The sequence below is a fragment of the Brettanomyces nanus genome, chromosome 4, assembly GCF_011074865.1.
Source record: "Brettanomyces nanus chromosome 4, complete sequence".
Classification (NCBI taxonomy): Eukaryota; Fungi; Ascomycota; class Pichiomycetes; order Pichiales; family Pichiaceae; genus Brettanomyces; species Brettanomyces nanus.
In genome coordinates this window covers 754,840-776,574 of record NC_052377.1, presented here as the reverse complement: position 1 = coordinate 776,574, position 21,735 = coordinate 754,840, and the positions used below count along the sequence as shown (strand labels likewise).

Genomic DNA, 21,735 nt, shown 5'->3' with positions numbered 1-21,735 from the left:
ACGACTCTTTAGAGGATTCAGCAGCAATGTCTTTAATAACGAATCCGATTCCGTTGGGGGTGAGAAATGCTAGGATTGGTGTAGTTGGGGGCGGAATATCCGGATTATCGTTCGCTTACTTTTTAGGAAAGATGGCACCCGATTGGAAGATCACTGTATTTGAAGCAAATGATAAAACTGGCGGTTACATTCGTTCACAACCCACTAAAGTTGCGGATTCTTCTTCAACTGTCTTCGAAAAAGGTCCTAGAACTTTGAGAGGTGTGAGTGAGGGTACCTTAATCCTTCTGGACCTCGTTGCGAAGTTTGGAAAACAGCAAAGCATTTTGGGTGTTCATAAAGAAGCAGCTGCAAATAAGAAATACTTGTTGAGTCCATCAAAAGCGAGACAGCTTGTTCAAGTTCCCGACGATTTTACCTCTTTACGCAAGTTCCTTACCAATTCAATTGGCAGGTCTATTCCCATGGCTTTAGGTAAGGAATTCTTCACTTTACGTCGTGGTCATGGCGAGGAGACCGTGGAACAATTTTTCAATCGACATTACGGCAAAGGTTTGTCTGATAATTTAATCAGCGCTATTTTTCACGGAGTATATGCTGCAGATGCGGGAAAGTTGAGTATCAATGCTGTGATGCCTAGCATGGTGAAGCTAGAGTCCAAGAGTGCTTCAATTGGAAGATACACTGTTTGGAAGGCTTTGTTTAATAGTAAGAAATCGCAAGAGTCTGCTCCCCCTATTAAACTTAGTGCCAATTTGAGGAAGTATCAGGATTTGTTTTCTCCAAAGTTAAATTTGTTGAACATGTCTGAGTTTTTGAAAAGCTTTCCCATGACTTTGCTCCAGGGTGGTCTAGAAACACTACCACAATGCATTGCCAATAATCTTCCCAAGAATGTTGAGGTGGTTTACAATTCAAAAATCTCCTCAATTAAGCCTCTGGCTTCGGGTCAGGTTGCTTTAACGTTTGAGGATGGAAATACTGAGAGGTTCGATCATCTAAGATCAACGATAAATACCAGGGCTCTTTCTTCTTTGATAGATAGCAAACCAATGAAGGATGTATTTTCTCAAGTGAACTACTCTTCAGTTTCATTGGCCAACGTCTATATCCCTAAAAAGAACATATTACCTGTGAGCGGCTTTGGTTTCCTAGTTCCAAAGGCTTCCACAGACAAAGCTAAATTGTTAGGGGTTATCTTTGACTCAGATGTTGAACATAGTGCCCGTCCTCTTTTCAGTCTCGAGTCTGTACGCAAGGAATTGACTTCTAAAACCGTTTCTACACCCGATAAGCTCAAGCAACTTGCCGAGGATGTGTTCCACTCCCAGCCGTTGAACACTAGGCCTTACACTAAGGTTACCTTTATGTTAGGGGGACACATGTATGATGGCATTAAGACGTTTCCAAAAGAACACGAGATCAAAAAAATTGTTGAAGATACTTTTGGTTCGATTCTTCACACTCCATTATCTGACTATCAACTCGAAGTAGGTCTCATTGAAAATGCAATCCCTCAATATAACGTGGGCTACTTAGATTTGAAAGCACAGGCATGGAAATTGGCCGATTCCGAGTTCCATGGAGCACTTTCCTTTGGAGGGATGACTTTTGCAGATGGCGTTGGTGTTCCGGACTGCGTGATGAGCTCCTTTAAGGATGCAGTCAAACTAGCCCATCTCTAGACTTGTAGATCTTTGTTGAAATTTTAATGACTAAGAACAGTTTTTTTCCTTTCTTTTTCCTTTCTCCGAACTTCGGAGACGGGCGCGGGGAAGGAAAAAAATATTATGATGACCAATTATTTATATATATATATCTACTAGATTTGATGCCTTTTACAATATTTGCTAGCAATTGACTTATAATCTGATTGAATATGCTTTCTTCAAGATCACTTACTAGAGCTATCCGTCCGTTTTCTTTTCTTCAAAGAAGATTGCTTAGTCTACAGACGGTGCAAACTCCCAATGAAGACGCTCTGAAATTTGTTGCCAAGGATGCAAAGTTCCTTCCAGAAGGCCTTACTAGTGCCGTTGAAGTTGATTCGTTGGCTGATGCAGACGAACGATCACTTATGGCTACGCAACTATTCAAAATTAATGGAGTTAAATCGATTATGATTGGTCCAGATTTTATCACGGTGAGCAAAATTGATAAATCGCTCTCCAACAACAAAGAGCTTGAGTGGAACTCTCTATCGCCCAGAATTATCAGCACAATAACAGACTTTGTCAGATCAAAGATCCCTGCAATAAACAAAGATTACAAAAACAAGCTTCAGAAAGAGTTGGACGAAGCGCAAGATGAAGATGATGACGTTGTGTACGAAATCAAAGAGGTAATCAGCACCAGAATCAAGCCTGCGTTGCAGGATGATGGTGGTGATATCCATTTTAGGTCGTTTGATGAGGACTCCGGTACCGTGTATATCAAGCTTCAGGGAGCTTGCAAGTCCTGCTCGTTGAGTGAAGACACTTTGCGGAATGGTATAGAGAGTATGCTCACTCATTACATACCAGAAGTGCAATCTGTGAAGCCCGTTCTTGACCCTGAAGAGGAAATTGCTATTCAGGAGTTCGAGAGGCTGGAGAGAAGGCTGAAGCAGAGACATCTCTAACCAGCATAATCCATTATTTCACTCGCGTCATCTTTTCGTCCACCTGCATGTCATATCTATTATTCTTAATACTATTATTAGTTGTACTTTTCACCCACATTTTTTGCGTAGTTTGAAAATCTTTGAGCCATTCTGAAGTCTGTTTCTGTCAAACCTTGGACATCGTGTGTTGTGAGTTCCATGTCTACCAAATTGTAGACAGTGGTGATCTTCGGATGATGGCCAATTAGATGGGACCTCATCGAAACCTTGGTTAGAAAAGCCCATGTATCCTCAAAAGTTTTGAACTTGAATCTTCGGGAAAGCGCGTCGTTTTGGTCTTCATCTTTGATGATCTTCCATAGAAACGCAGGTTGCATATTTGGCAAGGCTAATGGTGTAAGCAATTTTGCAATTTCTTTAGCAGCTAGTTTTTTCATAGTTTAGTGATACAGTAAGTCGTAGAAAGAACGTAGTATGAGTTAGTTCTTAAGGCGCGAAGTTTGAAGTATACGAAGAACGTTAATAAGCTTTGGTTTTTCTGGCAGGTGTTTAACTTGTCTTTTTCTGCTATCATCAGTAAATAACCTTGGCGGGCCTATGTCATCGGCAATATATATTCTAGATGAGGGATTGAATTTGCTTATCCATAGGGAATATAAGGAAGAGTTAAATAATGACTTCATTATCGAAAAATTCAAGGAGTTGTTCATTGAGTCGCTCCCTGTATCTCAGCCCATACTTTATTCAGACGGCGTCACATATGTCTGCTTAAGGTGCGACGACGTCTATATGATGTCCCCTGTATATGAAGATGTCAATGTGATGCGCCTTATGACGTTTTTAAACAAGTTCTCGCACGTGTTAAGAAGTTATTTCATTGAATACCACTTTCTTGATAGGTGTTCTAAGCGAATTGATTCTGATCTTATCAAAGATAATTATATTCTAATCTACGAATTATTTGATGAGACGTTGGATTGGGGGCTTCCCCAACTTACTGAGTTCAGTATTCTCAAAGAATACGTGAAACCGATTGAGCAGAAGGTTGTAATGACAGAAAAGGAGAAGGATAACCGCAAATCGGATGCTGCTGCTTCACTGGATAAGCAGATAGAGGCCGACATTAATTCGAGCATATCAAGAGCATCAACCGCGATGATATCTTGGAGGCCTAAGGGTATTTTCTATAACAAAAACGAATTCTTTATGGATTTCGACGAGCATTTGAAATTCAAGTACAACTTCAACGCGAAGAAGGTGATAGTAAATCACATATCAGGACAGATATTATGCCGGAGTTTCCTTAGTGGAATGCCTGCTCTAAAACTAGAACTAAACGAGCAGATCGAACAGAAAAATGACAATAGTGAACTTCTAGAGACCAGAAGCATTTTCACCAATGTTAACTATCATCAATGCGTTGAATTGAGTGCTATTCACAACAGTTCGCTCAGTTTTGTTCCACCGGATGGTGAATTCAAGCTTTTATTTTATCAGATCTTGCAAACATCTGTTTTAAAGCCATTGATCTTAGTCAAGCCTCTTTACCGCATCTTTTACAAAGAGGGAAGATTTATACTTCGAATTAAAGCAGAGATACTTACAAGTTTCAAACGAAAATATTCCATGACAGATATTGCCATCAAATTTCCATTATTGGTACCTCTGGAACCATTCAAAATTGATTTTGATCAGCCCTTAAGATATAAAACGAAGTTGGGTAAAGTTACGCATAATTTAGATTCACATTCGGTCACTTGGCATATAGCTAAACTTGAAGGTTTGTCTAAGGGAGATATGATGTGTGACTTTCAATTGGTGGTCAAGCCGAAGCTTTTTGAGGAATATGAGGAGGATATGCTTCACAATAAGCAGTCAAAAAACGATCTCATATATTTTGATTTACCATCAGAGGCTAGTAACTTGAAAGGAAAATCAAATAATATGGCTTTGAGCTCTGCGATGGAAAATGTATTGGACTCACGAGCCGAAAATAAGGATATATTGGTAACGGTGGCTTTCAAGTTGAGTGCCATGCTCTACAGTGGATTGAAGGTTAATTACTTGCAAATCAAAGAACCTCAGATAGATTTTCACAGTTTTTCTTGGGTCAAGTATAAGACTATATGTGAGGGAGATGATTACTCGTTTGTAGTGAGCGATGATCAAATACAGGTTGACTTGACCGAACAGCAGATAGCTGAATCGGGAAATATCCAGACTTCACCAAATGATAACACTAAGGAGCCTAATTTTAACGAGAGAGATAATGATAATAATCACGGAGATCAACATAATGATGAGATTGCACCTGCTGTACAATCCAGCACTGTATATAGCTACGGGGATAGAGTGATTGATTTTGAGGAGTATAAAATAGAGGGAGAAGGAGCAAATGATCAGGCATCTGGTTATCCTTCTAAATAGACATTTATATTATAATTAGCATAGTTAATGATTATATAGCCGGACTTCAATGTCCGCGTTGTAACAGAAGAGCGAGACATTGAAGTCGATCGTCGGGAGTGAGACGTCGCCCACTCTTTTCAATTCGCTTCTTCTAAATCCGCAGATCTACTCGCACTTCAAACAAGCTGATGTGTACTTTGAAGACGTAGTAGCATTGATATATTTTGTTTTCCTTAAACCCGGTAATGGCCAAATTAAAGGGATATAGTTTAGATGTTGGTTATCCTGTCTACGGTGCGAAGTTTGTGGGTGACAAGACCCTTATTGTTGTTGGCGGTGGTGGTGAAGGTAAAAATGGTGTGCCGAATAAGATAACCGCACTCTTAGTGCAGCCGGATCACCCCAAAAAGCCAATCAAAAGATACAGGGAGCTAGTTCTTAATGACCAGGAAGACTGCCCCATGTCTATGGACGTCAATAGTAATGTTATTCTTCTTGGTGCCAACGAGAATTCCGAGATGATTAAGAAAGGTGTGAATAAGCACTTGCGTAAGTTTAAATTCGTCAATGACCATTTGAAGTTCGTGGAAAGTTGCCAGATTCATCCTGGTTCTAATCCGCAGCATTACCAAAAGATCACATGTCTCTCCAGAGACGGATCTCTGGGTGTCATATCTATGAGTGACAATCCATCTTCTGTCTATATAGTGGATACTTCTGAAGATCTGGAGGAAAGGTTCAAGATTGTCACCCCCGGCGATGTTAAGGACATTGGTATTTCGCCTGACGGTAAAATGATGTGCTATTTGACTTCGAGCCATCTCGAGGCAATATCCACTATAACAGGTAGATCCGTATTCAAAACTGATATCAAATTTCAGATGTCAAAGGTGGGCTTTTATGATAACAACATTCTTGTTCTTGCAGGATCTCAAAAGAATGGAATAACCTTGGCGCTATTTTCCATTGCTAAGTCTGCAATTGTTAAGGAATCTGTTATCTGCAAGAATTTGAAGGGAGTTACTTCCATGGATGTCAATTCGAACAGTGGCTTAATCTCATTGTCTGGTTCTGACTGTTCTTTACTACTTGTCAGATTCAAGGACTTCAAATTACTTAGAAAAGTCAACCAGGTGCACAATTTTGCCATTACTAAGGTGACATCCAGCAGCGATGGTCATTATTTGGCTAGTGTTTCAGCAGCCAACACGGTCAGCGTGCTGGTAACTCCACCAAAGTTTGCTGAGTCTAAATCTTTGTTCTTATCTTTGTTTGAGTTCTTTCTCTCTATTGTTTGTATTGCGCTTCTTGCCATTTGTTCACAGTATCTCTATGCGAATGGTTACATTGCCCTGGCCAAGGAGAAGCTTGTTCAATTCTATGAATCTCGTCGCCCTGCCGACTCTTCTTCCTATTTCACTATTCAACCGATGGAATCAAGTGAGACTTTTCTAAGCGGTCCCCCCTCTACTACCACCTACCTTCCCGAAGATGCAACCGTTAAGTCGGATATTATTAGTTTTTCTAGCGAGCCATCGGTTACTACAGTTACTCCAATAACCAGTATAGTTTCTTCTTCCATCGAGATTTCCTTAGACACCCCTGTTTCCCTTGTTGATAGAGAAGTTGAGAGGAAGGACATTTATGAGTCTCGTGTCGACTCCAAGACAGAATCGAGCTTTGAGTTGGCTTCCAAGATTGAAACTAAACCCGAAACTCAATATACATCTGACTCTGACTCTGGATCTGCACCTGACGTTTCTGTTTCTGAAGTTGAATCGAAGTTGAAACTTACCCAACAGCTGCTCAGCTCTTGTACATCCCGTTCTTTGGCTAAATCCACCATTGTTTTGAGTGCCTTATCCAAATCAAAGAGTGCTGTAGTAACTCCCTTGACATCCACCGTGCTTTCGACAACATCGGACAACAATGAAATCAGTGAAGACACGCTTGAACATTTGACTGTCCCGGAAATTGTTTCCCATTTGGATTCTTTGGCTTCTACTGCTTCCAGACCCCTAGCTACTTCTTCGGTGGCTGATATTTCTGCTTCAGTTATTGTGACTTCTTCTCCTTCTTCCAGCCCATTGGTCTCTTCTTCGGAGATTTCTTTGCCGTCCCCTTCACTGTCTCCAACACCTGCAGTTCCTGAGTTATCTGTATCTCCTGATATTGATATTGTGATTCCCTCTAACTCTATTCATGAACTTCTACAACCGTCAGAGGAGAGTATGTCCGTAAGTGATCCCGAACTTCAGCATATAGAGAAGGAAACAACGTCCTTCTCTAGTAAGAAAACTGTGACAGATACGGTGAAGCAAACTGTTAAAGAGACCGTTATCGAGATTCAAACCAGTGTTGTCACACAGATATCAGTTCAGATCGCAACGGCCACGGAAACCTCTACTATTGTTGAGCATGTCACCGTTACACATAGTGAAAGTGGTTCATCGGTGAAGACTGAAACCACTGAGTTACTAGATGAATCTTTTGAGATACCTCATTCAGGGGATCAAATTGATCCATCGAAGATTTTGGAGAAACCAGCAATTTCCGCTACAGATAAACCTAGAAAGGAGTCTGATTTGCCCGGAAATCCAGAGACGATTGATGTTCCTGTCGCCTCCGATCTCTTGGAAGTAGATGTGGAAGCCGAATCATTTATTGTAAGATCGGACTCTTCGATTTCAGAAATTTTTGAAACGTCTTTACTAGATGATCATACTGACTCTGTATCTGAGCTTAGAACGAGCACTAGTGAAACTGCAATGAATGTGAAAGAATCATCTTCGGTAAGTTTTGGTTCCTCAACAATTTCGTCAGTTTCCGAGTTTCGGGTTGAGTCGCTGACTTCAGATGTTTCTCTTTCGACATCTATCTCATCAGAGACATCAAAATCACCTATTTAGACCAATGTAACGTTCTTTATTCCAGTATATAATGAATGATTAATTTCCATTTAACCTAAGCATGGATTCTAGCTCAATTTTCCCCCGATTTCTTACTATTGCATGCGACAATCTTAAACCTGTCCACATTTATCGTTTCGTTGTCATCAAACTTAACGTTGACATCCTTGATCACAAAAGTCCACACATCATCACAGAAACGATACGTATGAAGATGACCTTTAAAGCTTAGCTTGGACTTCACTATGTCCCTAAGGTTATCTGAGGTGACTCTATCAAAGTTTGCCAAGATCTTCATAGCCAATTGTGGCTGGATTCTCTGATCTACGATAAGCGTATCTAAAGCATCTGCCAATGTAGTGCCCACACTTGGTTATGTTAGTAAGAGATAAGATACATCCGGTCAGAGGTTCCCATACTTACGTGCTTCTTCTATAGAATTCGTAATATGAAGGTCCATTCATCTTGATTAAGTATAGCAAACCGATCACCACCTGGTAAGAAGACAAGCTGAGCAAGAAAGAATATCAAAATCTCGAACAAATTTCATCTGCTCTCTGATTCCTCTCAAATAGGTTTTCTGCAGTGCAGAAAAAAAAAAATAGTGCCAGGCGGAGGAAAAAATCAAGAAGGGCCAAGGATGGGCAAGAAAGGAAGTCAGTCAATCTACTTAGCTATAGTCTATATGCAAATAACAGCTTCACGTTAATGGCAGTCATATATTACAGATTCAGATCACAGAAACCGGAGCAGATCTCCACTATTCGATTCGATGGTACAGGTCTGACGGTGTTCGAGTTAAAGAGAGAGATTATATATGCCAACAAGCTTCTAAGTGCCACTGATGCGGATATCCTCTTGTACCATTTTGAGGATCCGGCTAAAGAATATTCTGATGATAACGGGGTGATTCAAAGATCATCAACGGTATTGGTGAGACGGACTTCTGCTGGTAAGAAAGGTAAGGGGAATGTCTCAAGATATATAGCCGGAAGGCAGAGATTAACAAGACCTACTACAACTTCTAGTGTTTCGACGCTACCGTTGGCGGCATCTGCTTTGGCCACCTCTGACGGAAGACAATCCGAGGAGGATTTGATCAAGCAGATGTTTAATCAGCAGGACGATCAATGGAATCAGCAGCAAGAGATTATGGCTACAGCCCAGAGAGTAGATACAATGAGGCCCGATGCCAAATTGGATGAAACCATTCCTGAGTACTATATCTGCTATAAATGTGGTGCCAAGGGTAAGCATCATATTAGAAACTGTCCGAAGAATAACGATCCAAACTGGGAAGGTGTGAGAGTGAAGAAAACTACAGGTATTCCGAAGTCCCACCTAAAAGCTTTGGATACTCCTGCTGGTGTGGTCGATGATCCTACTCAAAACTACATGGTTAATGAGGAGGGTAAATATGTTGTTGCCGTCGCTGATAAGAGAGCCTGGGAAAGATTTCAGAAAATTCAGCAGTCCAAGCATGAGGCTGCAGGCAAGGGTGATGAAATCGATGTTGATGATCCAGAATTACAAGATCCCGAGACTCATAAGTTGTTTAACGATCCCGTTAAGACAAAGTGTTGTCAGAAGCTCTATTCGAGGCATGTTATTGAAGATCTTCTTTTAGAATCGGATTTTAAATGTCCTAACTGTGGTCAGGAGGACGTGTACTTGGACTCCCTTCAGAAGGATAAGGAGACACAGAAAAAGGTGGATGAATATCTCGCCAAAAGAAAAGCGGAGCTTGGACAGAGTGAGCAGGACGCCACTAAACGTCAAAGGTTGAATCCTACCGGACTACCGGTAATACCCCAGAGTAATGCTAACCTGATGGGGGTACCACCAATGGGTATGCCGTTCATGCCTTTTCCGATGCCTGGTCAGATGCCTGGTCAGATGCCTATGCCCATTGGAATGGGCGTTCTCCCTGTAAATGCAGCAAAGTCCACGAACGTCAAGTCTGGGGGAAGCGGCAGTGGAAAATAATCTACATAGTCTACGCTCATCCAATCTTTACCCATACTGCTCAGGTAAATGTATATTAAAATTTCAACTAATTTTCGCCACTTGAATACGAAATAACTGCCCATTTGCCAGATGAGCACCATAGCTCACCGTACTTGTTGCCCTGGCTCCGCCAATAATCACATAACTCTTCATCTTTACCCACAGGTAAGCCGGCACATACATCAGCCTTACAAGTCCTTAGTGCCAAAATATGTATACCAGAATGGGCCAATTTTCCGATAGCGGTTGTAAATGGAACATCACGTGGCCATTTTCTATCTCCCGTCAACTTTCTGTAATTCAAGTCACCTTTAACAATTACCAATGCAGAGTCCTGAAAATGGTTGCAAAGATCTGCCCCTCCGTATTTAGTTTCCTCCGGACTGAGATGCCAGTAGTCTAAATCAACGGTCCAAAACTCGGAATCAACCAATTGGAATTTACCCGAAGCTTTATAATCGTGCAATCTATCCACTAGATACTTTCTTTCATCATTAGAGCCAGAAAATGCATGAAGAATCTCGTGGAAAAAGACATCGTAATCCTTGATCATAGTGTCACTAACCATCCAAGGCCTAGTTTTACAATGGAATACGACCTTCTTAGTTAATTTAGAGTCAAGAAGGAATAAAGAGAGCACAATATCTGTGAAAAGCTCGAATCCAGCGTTGTCAAGAACAAAATCAACGCGCCTTTTCTCAATAGGAACGGACAATAGTCGATTCCATGCTAGCGGTAAGTCATTGCAAAGTACATTCTTAGAAGCTTTGGCTATAGCCTCTGCACCCTGGCGCGATTGAAGATCCTCTAAAGTGGCATTTGCCAAAAGGGAGAGATCTATTGCATTTCCCCAGAGAGACACGTCAATCAATTCCTCAAAAATTACACGTAATCGGTCGATGGTGATGGATCCTTCGTTTTGTTGTTTTGCAAGCGATAGACTCATTTTCTTGTATCTTAGGCAAAGTTCGATGATACCGGGACCACTGGAACGGAAGGCAGTCTCCTTCTTGGACTCGAATGGGTCGAATTCAACCCACTCAGAGCGGGACTTGAAATATGCATCGATTCTACGGTAAAGATAGCACTCGCAGAATAGCCAAGGACCAGTCAACCATGTAATCGCACCTAAGGTCTCTAAAGTGTCATCGTAAGACTGTAATCCGGGAATATCCGGCTTAGCGAATGAACCAATCTCACCATTCTTCATGATAGCCTCTTTAAGCCTCGTGATATCCTGTACAATCTCTTTGCCCTGGGAAACCTCAGTTCGGCTATTGGAATCCACCATTGTTGCCTCGACATCTTTGATGACGGAATCTAGAATAGAAGGCCATCTGGATCTTGCAGTGGCGAATCCAAATGAATGTGGGTCATTATTGTAATATAGAGGTGGTACAGTAGTCATAACTTACAACCTCAAAATAATATAGAAGAAGGAATATTCATCCATTTCGGTGAAGTCCGGGGCATTGAATTCCTTGTATATCGATTTTACTAGTTTAGTACGAATTCTCGAAAGGATTTTTTTGTCGCCGTTAAAGGAAGAACAAAGGTGAGACCTAAAGGATTGGAAGATACAAATAGTAAAATTCACGGCTTCAAAACTAAGTATAGCTCCGCATGGATAACCTTCTAAAATAGGTTTTGATATCCACGATGGAGGAATATTTATCCTCAATGCTGTATCTCACAAGAATTCATAATAATCCTTGATATCAGCCGAAAAAAACACTGCAAACTTTCAAATATATATTGTTTAACAACGGACATCTGGATTGTTTCAATGCAGTCAAACAAGACTAAAATAAATGTTTCTCTCTTCGAAAGCCTTGTACTAGATGAATACGAGATCTTCAGCAGTGGAGGGTGTAATCTCGGATCAGTTTTGCTTCAAACCGTTTATACACTTCTAACTTTAATGGATCTGCTTTATGAAGAGAAGACTAAATTAGCCAATCAACAATTTTGGCCATTCTATTTAAGGTTTAATCACTTCCGCTTCCATGTATTCTTCCCGCAATCCTATTTTACACAACATAAACCCTGTCGCAGCGAGAGAGACAACCTAGTTTTTCTCAGCAACTACAAACCAGAGAGACCCAAAAGAGTCTTGAAAAGATCTCACTGACAATAGATCCCATGCAAAAGACTTCTTAGTTTGAATTCTAATTGAGATAGCCTACTGAGATTACTTACCATTACTGTCCTTTCAGAATCCCGTCATGTTATACATCCGTACATCAATCATGTTATACATCCGTACACCAATGCTTTGATGCATCTCTACACAACAGCTGAGATTGTGTAGATGTAATCCTCTCTCTTCTCATGTTTTCTCTTCATTGCACAACCATTAGTTTATAATGTCTACAAAGAATAGCACAGCTACATTGAGGTCATTGAAAGGAGATATTCTTCGTTTTCGGCATAGTGTCGAAAGCCGAAAGAAAGATGGCCCAGAGTTTAATGAGGCCCCGTTGCTTGAGCAAGAGGATGAGGAGTTTTCTAGTGGAGGATCAAACCGTGGTAATAAGTTCTTGTACAACTCGGATACCGTTGACTGCGGAAAGCTTAATTCTTCAAGAGATAACTTTAAATTGGTTACGATGAACTCTGTGGATCAAACCACTGGAAAGCATACTACAAAGCTAGTACTTCAAGATAAGAGGATGTCATTAGATGAATTGGTGAAGATGGAACTTGATGAAGAATATGGTTCTGTATCAGATGATGAGGATAATGATTATTATGGTGCTGATGCACGGAAGGTGTTAGAATCCATTGACCTCGCTGATATCTTGGGGCCGATAACGAGTCCTTCGGACGTTGTTAACAGGAAGTCCATAAGCACCATTTACAAATCGCAGCATTTGTCTGCGTTAGCCGAAGAGACAATTCACATAATAGAGAAGGAGCAGGATAATGTGAACCAGCTTAGTCAGCTGCTGGCAGTGTTTTTGGGTGATGATTCTTCCAACATTTACGCAGACCTGTTGAAACTTCCGAACTACGACCACCACTTGGACCTGGGAGAGGAGATGAACAATGCCGATGAGCATGATAACGTATCTCATGATGAGTCGGCGTTGAAGAATGGAGAGGCTGGTAAAGACGAAGATACTATACAGGACGATGATGACATAACAAACCAGCAGCCGAATGGAAGTCTACACATGGTATCTAACGAGGCCTCTAATAAACTCATAAAGGACCCGTTTTTCAAGCTCCCCCAGTATAGGAGAGATTTCAATTTTGGTGTGCATAAGACAGAGAATGCGGAAGAGACAAGACAGCTTGTACAGATAGCTCTACAAAGAAACGAAGAGTTCATCAGATCGCTATGTTCCATAAGGATGGGATTCATCAAGGCTGAGAGGCTGAAAGATTCCATCTATGGATGGTGCAAGGAGATGGGCGAGGATGCCAGGCGCGAACAGTAATCGTATAGTAAATTACATCTATATGTCTTATCTAAATTTTCAATCCATTAACTACTAATATCCACTATTATTGGTGTCTAACACCTTGAGCATGTTTTCAGCATCTTTTTCAGTGCCTTCAAAGAAAGGAACCACTCCTTTAGCAACAATTCCATCGAACAACTCATATATTACTTCTTTCAAGTCTTGACCGGTCTGTTTGAAGTCTGGATAGGCGTTTACTTCAAGGAGCTCAACTCTTTCCTCAACATCGACAAGGAAATCAAGTCCATATATTTCAAAGGCATTTGGAAGAGGCTGAAAGTTGATTCTATCGAAACTCATGGATGCTTTGAATAACTCAGCAACAGTTACATTAATTTGACTCAAGATGCCATTCTTCAGCTCTGGAGAAAGTACAGACTTGTCTAGCTCAACAACGACAGTTTTATTCGTATCCTCTTGAAGACAAGTGTTAGTCAAGTGGCCAGTCATATTAATAATACCACCTGCTTTTCCAGGAATCACGTAGCACGATTCACTGAAGAGCATCAACATTCGCTGATAGACGTACACTTCGAGGCAGCCGACACATAGAACGTATGTTCTGATATGGAACTTTCGATTATCGTATTCTTTTAGTAAAAGAGGATTGGCAATATATTCCTGAACAACGAAATTTCTCATTTGGGAAAGGATTATACCATTTTCAGAACTTTCATCGTCACCTTCTTTATTATCAGCCTCATCATCAGCTTCATCAAATGAGTTGAAAATAGTTTGTAATTGGTCAATGGTCTTGAAAAGACGAATTCCTTGACCTTTATCACTCATACTTGGCTTCAAAATATACGTTTTTTCCAGATCCTTCTCATTTTCTATCAAATCACATCTTAGTTCATAAGCTTCATCCAAGGCATCATCAAGAAACTCTGCATATGCACATTCCAATTGGAATGTCTCGGGATATGCATTTTTAAGAGAGGAATCTGGGTGTTTGGCAACGTAATAGGCCACAGTATTTGCCAAATACTGTTTTCTAATGAGACCCTTTCTATAGGTATAGGAGTTGGCCAGGTAAAATTTATCCTGAAAGAGGCGCTCGTGATCCAAATCTTCATATTCACCATAATGTAACAATTTAACACCCTTCGGAACTGTCTTCAAATCATCAGAAATAGACGATGAAGGTAGATACTTGGAGATTGCAGCCTTCAAAGGACTCACGATATAATCACTTTGAGGATAGGTAATAACGATTCTTGGATCTTCTTTCAAATTCATATTGTGCAATTCGGAATCGAGGCTGTCAAAGGCAAAGTGTTAGTAATGGGTAATGCAAGAAACCTAGTATTAAAAAGAAGGAGGAAGTAACCTAAAACACACTTACTCGAGAATCATTTCTCCGTGGTTGAAGGAGTCCACCTGTTCATATATAGCCTTTATAGCAGTGACACTAACAGCCCCTTCAGATATCACCTTACCATCTGATATTTGCTCACTACCGGCAACGTCTCTATGCACCTGAGCAAAATCAGGGTTCCACTTGAACAGTTGGCCAGCACTAACGGACTGATCAACAATATCTGAATGTCTAACGTCGGCGCTTTCTTCAACAACATTTTCAGAAGCTTTAAATAAGGATTTCCCCCATCTATTTTTGAGCATAGGCACTTTGTAGATTTTTGTTGTACCAAATCTAAGGTCGGGCACCAATGGGATGTTAATCGAGTACAAATCGATACCCTCTCTCCACTGCTGATATAAATTCTCAATGATCTTGACGGAAAGTAGTGCTGCCTGTCTTAGAATGGTGGGGTCAGTATCAAACCTTTTTTCGTAGGCATAGGATACGGCAACGGCTTTCTTTCCATGCGAGCAGCCTTCCATAGCACCTCCAATAGTTCCACTAGATAACGCGTACAAGGAAGTAGAATTTCGACCGACATTAGGCCCACTTATGACAAGGTCAACGTTTTCATGGCCGCAAATGTGATTGATACCTATGTCGGCACAAGTTGCCGGAGTACCATCGTCAACAAGGCACCACTCTTTCAGCGTGACATCTTCTCGAAGTCTTTTCTGAGGGTAACCAAATGGTCCATGATATGAATTGTCCTGGGGATTCTCAATGCTGGAGTATATATATTTCACGGTGACATCTTTACCAGCAAAATGGGCTTTACCAATCCAAGATTTCTGAGAAGAAGGAATGCAGATTGTGAGTTCCCAGTCGGTGTGCTTTTCAATGGCCTCTACCAAGTACTTAACATAAGGACTAGCTAAGTCGTTCGGGCCACCATCATCATTAGTTAAGAGAACCCTCATGATTACCGGATACTCTTAGTGCAGAAATGAACACAGACAGATATATGTACAGGAAGAAACGAACGCGAGGGTAAATTATTCGGACTTCCTTTTATTATCACAGCGAGATGAAACCCTTTGAAGAAAAGAGAAAGAAAAAAAATTGACCTCGTCTTACAATGCAGGGTAGGTATTTAATAGTTAGGGATAAAGGATTTCACCCGGCACTTGTTTTATTTCGAAATTTTTTATTTAATAGTAACTTTAGGTTTAGATGCAGCACATGCTCTATGTTTTCTACTGTAAAACTCTCTCATTTGGAAGCAAGTCGGCTAGAAGATCTCCAGCACTGATGTGGTGGTTATTGGTGCTCCTATGGTTTGCAACAGAATCGAAGAAATTGTCAAACAAAAACGTAGTATCATGAGGACCACCTTTAGCTTCAGGATGAAACTGGGTGGAAAATATAGGTCTAGTCTTGTGAATCATACCCTCATTGGAGAGATCATTCAAGTTGATAAAGTACTGCTTGAAGTCCGAAGACAGAGTACTGGCATCAACAGCATAACCATGATTCTGAGAAGTGATGTGACATTGACCCGTAGTGAGATCCAAGGTTGGAATATTGTGAGCCCGGTTGCCGTATTTTAGCTTGATTGTCTTAGCACCGCTGGACAAAGCTAATAACTGATGACCAAGACAAATACCCATAATTGGCAAATCTTTGTTCTCATCCATTGTCTGCCTCAAGTTGTGAATAGTGACAGAGCAGTGCGTTGGGTCACCAGGACCGTTTGTGATAAAAAGACCGTCAAACTTCGGAGCAATTTTCTGAACGGGATAGTTGTAAGGAACAACCGTTATAGAGGCACCTCTGGAGACCAAGTTTCTCATGATGTTTTCCTTGACGCCACAATCAATCACCAAAATATGGTATTTTGCATTTGGAGCCTCAATATGGAAAGGTGCCTTGGTACTGACTTTATGCACCAAGTTTATGGCGCTAGGATCATCAAAAGCAGCATCTTCATCGGCATCGTATGTCTCACCGATACTTATCCTTCCCAAGCTGGAACCTTGTTCTCTCAAATAGGTGACCAGGGCTCTGGTATCCACGCCAGTGATAGCAGCGACACCTTCTCTTTTACACCATTGACTTAAGCTCTCAACGGCAGTCCAATGAGAATACTGCATGGCAACATCGCTAACCACAATACCAATGCATTGGATGTGAGGAGATTCAAAAAATTTGAGCAGGTTATATTTGTCCTTCACACTAGAAGATGGAACACCGTAGTTACCAATCAAAGGTTGAGTAAAACATAAGATTTGACCCTTATATGAAGGGTCGGTCATAGATTCTGGATATCCAACTAAGGATGTAGTGAACACGGCCTCTCCACTGACATTTTTATCCGCACCGAAGGAAAACCCACTGAAAACTGGGCCATCTCTAATGGTCATGGTGGCTCTATCGAAAGTTTTTGTTGAAGAATATCTAACAGCATTTGAGATACGCTTCTTGACACCTTTTGAAAATAATGCAAACATACCGATTTATAATATTATGCTTTTCCAAATGTGATCTGAGATGTAATCGTCTGAAGTTGTATTCATATGATAGATAGTCTGTCCGCTATCCAGCAATTATTAAGATCCTAGTTGAAGTACAAGGGGGAGAAAGAAAGATAGAAATAAGCAAAAGAAGCATTTGGTACTGCAGTGTTGAATCGAAATAAGTCCGGGTATTTATTCTACAGTTGAACGGCGATTTGAGTCATTGAAAAATTTTCTTGGTACTCCATTAAACTTGTCATACGAAGCGCGTTGCCAAAACAGGTAATTCTCAGTAGGCGGTTAATAACATCGCTATTATCTCATTCTGAATTCCATGCAACGGCCATGACGAAGTTGTCGCGAAACCCTACAGCGCTCGACTCTGCGATTACGTAAGAAGATATATGTTACCCGGAAATTATCTTTCCCGAAGCGAGGAGCGAGGATGCGATTCAAGACACAAAAAGTTTTTCCTTGTGAAGAAAAATTTTTCACTTCGTCGAAGTGAAAAATTTAAGGGGAGCTTTGAGTAAACGTTTTTAGTTCAATAATTTACATCTCTTTTTTCTTCTGTCCATATTTACTCAGTTTTATTAATCAAGTATATCTCAATATGTCTCACAGAAAGTTCGAAGAGCCAAGACATGGTTCCCTAGGTTTCCTTCCAAGGAAGAGAGCCGCATATCAGAGAGGTCACATTAAGTCCTTCCCTAAGGATGATAGTACTAAGCCAGTTGCTTTGACTGCCTTCCTGGGCTACAAAGCTGGTATGACTACCATTGTTAGAGACTTGGACAGACCAGGTTCGAGAGTTCACAAAAGAGAAGTCGTTGAGGCTGCTACCGTTATTGACACACCAGAGCTGGTTGTTGTTGGTGTTGTTGGTTACGTTGAGACTCCAAGAGGTTTGAGATCCTTGACCACTGTGTGGGCCGAGCACTTGTCCGAAGAGGTCAAGAGAAGATTCTACAAGAACTGGTACAAATCTAAGAAGAGAGCTTTCTCAAAGTATTCTGAGAAGTATGCCAACGGTTCCGCTGACATTGAGACTGAGTTTGCTAGAATTAAGAAGTACTGTGCCGTTGTCAGAGTTTTGGTTCATACCCAGGTCAGAAAGACTCCATTGTCCATGAAGAAGGCTCACTTAGCTGAAATTCAGCTTAACGGTGGTTCTGTTTCTGATAAGGTTGACTGGGCCAAGGAACAATTTGAGAAGACTGTTCCCGTCGAGAGTGTCTTTGAGCAGAACGAGACTATTGATGTTATCGCTGTCACCAGAGGTCACGGTTATGAAGGTGTTACTCACAGATGGGGTACCACCAAGTTGCCAAGAAAAACCCATAGAGGTACCAGAAAGGTTGCTTGTATTGGTGCTTGGCATCCATCCCATGTTGGTTGGTCCGTTGCCAGAGCTGGTCAAAACGGTTACCATCGCAGAACCTCCGTCAACCATAAGATCTACAGACTTGGTAAGGCTGGCGATGAGACTTCTGGTGCTACCGATTTTGATAGAACCAAGAAGACAATCAACCCATTGGGCGGTTTCGTTAGATATGGTAACGTTAACAACGATTTCGTCATGTTGAAAGGTTGTATTCCCGGTCCTGTTAAGAGAGTTATTACTTTGAGAAAGTCCTTACACCACCCAACCAACAGAAAGGCTTTGGAGAAGGTTTCCTTGAAGTGGATTGATACTTCTTCTAACTTTGGTAATGGTAGATTCCAGACTGCTGCCGAAAAGCACGCTTTCTTGGGTACCTTGAAAAAGGATTACCAGAACTGATTTTAGCCAATTTTCAGTCCTCTTTTTTTTTGCTGATGTGATTGATGTGCTTTTTGGAGTAAAATTATCTTCACTCTATAAGTTTGGATAGTCTCTACATAATACATATAGTTTTTGTTTGCAAAGGTTTTGTAATCCATTTAAGTCTGCCAACTTGTTAGGTAAGCCCGCTTAGACTTCTGCTTTATTCTCTTATTAGGTGCCAGGTAGGGTTTTTATAGGGTTTTAGTCGTGTACCCCCTAGTTCTCTAGATAAGGAGAGGCGACGCAGGCAATCAAGACTAGAGGAAAAAAATTTTCATTCTTTTCTTTTTCTAAGAATCCTTGGAAGTTTTTTTTTTATTTAATTTTTTTTTTCTCTTCCCTATTCTACATCAAAGTAAAAATTGATCCTTTTTTGGCCTTTTAACTTTTGTTTGCCCCTTTTTCCTTTCATCTTTTCCCTTAAGCCTTTTTTTTTTAACTACTTGAGTTTAAAATCAGTACTAGTTTATACAGAAAAACCCACATCAGCTTATATTCACATTTTTATTTGCAATTATGGCATATGTTCCACCACACAGATCGAGAACTGAAGGTTCCGGCGACTCATCATCGTCTCCCGTTTCTTCTTCCAGAAAAGGAGGAGATTTCTTTGGACACGACGATGGTAATAACAGCAGAGATGGCTATGGTAGCTACGGTGGGAACCGTGGTTACGGTGGCAATCGTGGTAACCGTGGTTATAGCGGTTATGGCCGTGGCGGCAGAGGCTACGGCGAAGGTTATGGTCAAAGAGACAATGGCTACGGAGGTAGAAATGGTAGTTACAGCAGAGGCGATAACAAAAGGTATGGTCAAGGTTCTTTTACGGACGGTGTCCACCATCCTGCTCCAAAGAACGAAAAATTGGAACGGGAATTATTTGGTGATCCAGCCGAGGAGAAGGCCCCTTCCGGTATTAACTTTGACAACTATGATGATATTCCCGTTGAGGTGTCTGGAGAAGGTACACCAGATCCAATTAATCAATTCACCTCGCCACCAATTAACGAGCTCTTACTGGAAAACATTGAGCTTTCCCTTTTCAATAAGCCAACCCCAGTTCAGAAATATTCTATTCCGATCGTTGGCTCTGGCAGAGACCTGATGGCCTGCGCTCAGACTGGTTCTGGTAAGACCGGTGGTTTCTTGTTCCCGGTTTTGAGCTCTTTGTTCGAAAATGGTCCTTCTCCAGTCGCTAACGAAGGCAACGTCTTTGCAAGAAGAAAAGCCTACCCATCCGCTTTGGTTCTCGCTCCAACTAGAGAGTTGGCCATTCAGAACTTTGAAGAAGCCAGAAAATACGCCTACAGGTCGTGGGTGCGTGTTTGCGTTGTCTACGGTGGTTCTGACATTAACAGTCAACTTAGAAACCTAGAAAGAGGCTGCGATTTGATTGTTGCCACTCCAGGTAGATTAAATGATATGCTCGAAAGAGGCAGAGTTTCTTTGAAGAATATCCGTTTCCTAGTTTTGGACGAGGCCGATAGAATGCTAGATATGGGTTTTGAACCTCAAATTAGACATATCGTGGATGGATGTGACATGCCTTGCGCCAAGGACAGACAGACTTTGATGTTCTCCGCTACCTTTCCTAAGGAAATTCAGGTTATGGCCAGAGACTTCTTGGATAACTACATCTTTTTGTCCGTTGGTAAAGTTGGTTCCACTTCAGAGAACATTACACAGAGAATTTTGTATGTTGAAGATGACGAAAAGAAATCGAGTTTGCTGGACATCCTATCTGCGACTGATGATACTTTGACCACTGGTTTGACATTGATTTTTGTTGAGACCAAGAAAATGGCCGATATTTTGTCTGACTTTTTAATCTCTCAGAATTTCCCTGCTACTTCGATTCATGGTGATCGTACTCAAAGTGAGAGAGAAAGAGCTTTGGAAATGTTTAAAACTGGTAGGGCTCCAATTTTGGTTGCTACTGCAGTTGCTGCCAGAGGTTTGGATATTCCAAATGTTACCCATGTCATTAACTACGATTTGCCGGGTGATGTCGATGATTACGTGCATAGGATTGGTAGGACTGGTAGAGCTGGTAATAACGGCCTGGCTACTGCATTTTTGAACAGAGGTAATAGAAACGTTGTCAAGGACTTGATCGATCTTTTGCATGATTCTAATCAAGAGGTTCCTGATTTCTTGAGTAATATTGCCAGAGAGAGTCCATCTGGAAGAGGAGGCAGAGGAGGTAGAGGCAGAGGTAGAAGTACTCCATATAAGGACTACAGAAAGTATGGAGGTGGAAATAGTGGCTCCTCAAACTGGGGCTCCAGAAGCAACGGCTACGGCGACAATGGCTACGGATATAATAACAGTAGCAGTGGAAACGGCAATGGCAATAGCAGCTATGGCAGCAATAATTACTCTTCGGCTTCTTCTTCCAACTCTCAATGGTGGTAAAGAAGCAGATGGATAATTGTTTTTTAACTTTTTTGTTCCTTGTTTTGAGTTTCTTTGCTGGCATACTTTTTGTTTTATCCTTTATGATCATTTTTGTTGTCGATTGATTGAAGCTAGCTTATTGAGGAAAGCTGTGAGATATGAAGACGTGAAAGAGAGGTTGATTCTCTTCTTATTTTTTTGTTAATTTGTTTTTGTTTGTTTTACTTTTCTGTTCTGGTTTGTTGTAAAAAGCTGGACAGGAAATACCACTGATCAACTGGACTGGAAGAAGGAAGGAATTTGAAATGTACTACTGGA

At 41.1% G+C, this 21,735-nt stretch overlaps 13 protein-coding genes across 13 annotated transcripts; 8 read left to right on the top strand and 5 right to left on the bottom strand.

Annotated features, from left to right (window-relative positions):
- Positions 1-131: 131 nt before the first annotated feature.
- On the top strand, positions 132-1,685 carry FOA43_003588 (uncharacterized protein; the record flags this gene model as incomplete). Its single annotated transcript, XM_038923839.1, has 1 exon — positions 132-1,685. The coding sequence occupies one exon, from the start codon at positions 132-134 to the stop codon at positions 1,683-1,685; it is 1,554 nt and encodes a 517-aa protein (XP_038779767.1).
- Positions 1,686-1,879: 194 nt separating this feature from the next.
- FOA43_003587 (uncharacterized protein) lies at positions 1,880-2,620 on the top strand (the record flags this gene model as incomplete). The annotated part of the gene is made up of 1 exon (XM_038923838.1): positions 1,880-2,620. The coding sequence occupies one exon, from the start codon at positions 1,880-1,882 to the stop codon at positions 2,618-2,620; it is 741 nt and encodes a 246-aa protein (XP_038779766.1).
- A 579-nt stretch (positions 2,621-3,199) lies between these two features.
- On the top strand, positions 3,200-5,029 carry FOA43_003586 (uncharacterized protein; the record flags this gene model as incomplete). The annotated part of the gene is made up of 1 exon (XM_038923837.1): positions 3,200-5,029. One exon carries the CDS (start codon positions 3,200-3,202, stop codon positions 5,027-5,029), a length of 1,830 nt encoding a protein of 609 aa, XP_038779765.1.
- Positions 5,030-5,256: 227 nt separating this feature from the next.
- FOA43_003585 (uncharacterized protein) lies at positions 5,257-7,920 on the top strand (the record flags this gene model as incomplete). Its single annotated transcript, XM_038923836.1, has 1 exon — positions 5,257-7,920. One exon carries the CDS (start codon positions 5,257-5,259, stop codon positions 7,918-7,920), a length of 2,664 nt encoding a protein of 887 aa, XP_038779764.1.
- A 73-nt stretch (positions 7,921-7,993) lies between these two features.
- Positions 7,994-8,384, bottom strand: TOA2 (Transcription initiation factor IIA small chain (TFIIA 13.5 kDa subunit); the record flags this gene model as incomplete). Its single annotated transcript, XM_038923835.1, has 2 exons — positions 7,994-8,288; positions 8,344-8,384. 2 exons carry the CDS (start codon positions 8,382-8,384, stop codon positions 7,994-7,996), a joined length of 336 nt encoding a protein of 111 aa, XP_038779763.1.
- Positions 8,385-8,628: 244 nt separating this feature from the next.
- On the top strand, positions 8,629-9,906 carry FOA43_003583 (uncharacterized protein; the record flags this gene model as incomplete). The annotated part of the gene is made up of 1 exon (XM_038923834.1): positions 8,629-9,906. The coding sequence occupies one exon, from the start codon at positions 8,629-8,631 to the stop codon at positions 9,904-9,906; it is 1,278 nt and encodes a 425-aa protein (XP_038779762.1).
- A 67-nt stretch (positions 9,907-9,973) lies between these two features.
- Positions 9,974-11,335, bottom strand: FOA43_003582 (uncharacterized protein; the record flags this gene model as incomplete). Its single annotated transcript, XM_038923833.1, has 1 exon — positions 9,974-11,335. The coding sequence occupies one exon, from the start codon at positions 11,333-11,335 to the stop codon at positions 9,974-9,976; it is 1,362 nt and encodes a 453-aa protein (XP_038779761.1).
- Positions 11,336-12,293: 958 nt separating this feature from the next.
- On the top strand, positions 12,294-13,370 carry FOA43_003581 (uncharacterized protein; the record flags this gene model as incomplete). Its single annotated transcript, XM_038923832.1, has 1 exon — positions 12,294-13,370. One exon carries the CDS (start codon positions 12,294-12,296, stop codon positions 13,368-13,370), a length of 1,077 nt encoding a protein of 358 aa, XP_038779760.1.
- Positions 13,371-13,424: 54 nt separating this feature from the next.
- Positions 13,425-14,633, bottom strand: FOA43_003580 (uncharacterized protein; the record flags this gene model as incomplete). Its single annotated transcript, XM_038923831.1, has 1 exon — positions 13,425-14,633. One exon carries the CDS (start codon positions 14,631-14,633, stop codon positions 13,425-13,427), a length of 1,209 nt encoding a protein of 402 aa, XP_038779759.1.
- Positions 14,634-14,735: 102 nt separating this feature from the next.
- FOA43_003579 (uncharacterized protein) lies at positions 14,736-15,677 on the bottom strand (the record flags this gene model as incomplete). The annotated part of the gene is made up of 1 exon (XM_038923830.1): positions 14,736-15,677. One exon carries the CDS (start codon positions 15,675-15,677, stop codon positions 14,736-14,738), a length of 942 nt encoding a protein of 313 aa, XP_038779758.1.
- A 276-nt stretch (positions 15,678-15,953) lies between these two features.
- Positions 15,954-17,207, bottom strand: CPA1 (Multifunctional pyrimidine synthesis protein CAD; the record flags this gene model as incomplete). Its single annotated transcript, XM_038923829.1, has 1 exon — positions 15,954-17,207. The coding sequence occupies one exon, from the start codon at positions 17,205-17,207 to the stop codon at positions 15,954-15,956; it is 1,254 nt and encodes a 417-aa protein (XP_038779757.1).
- A 619-nt stretch (positions 17,208-17,826) lies between these two features.
- On the top strand, positions 17,827-18,996 carry RPL3 (60S ribosomal protein L3; the record flags this gene model as incomplete). Its single annotated transcript, XM_038923828.1, has 1 exon — positions 17,827-18,996. One exon carries the CDS (start codon positions 17,827-17,829, stop codon positions 18,994-18,996), a length of 1,170 nt encoding a protein of 389 aa, XP_038779756.1.
- Positions 18,997-19,536: 540 nt separating this feature from the next.
- Positions 19,537-21,435, top strand: DED1 (DEAD-box ATP-dependent RNA helicase; the record flags this gene model as incomplete). The annotated part of the gene is made up of 1 exon (XM_038923827.1): positions 19,537-21,435. The coding sequence occupies one exon, from the start codon at positions 19,537-19,539 to the stop codon at positions 21,433-21,435; it is 1,899 nt and encodes a 632-aa protein (XP_038779755.1).
- Between the last annotated feature and the right edge of the window lie 300 nt (positions 21,436-21,735).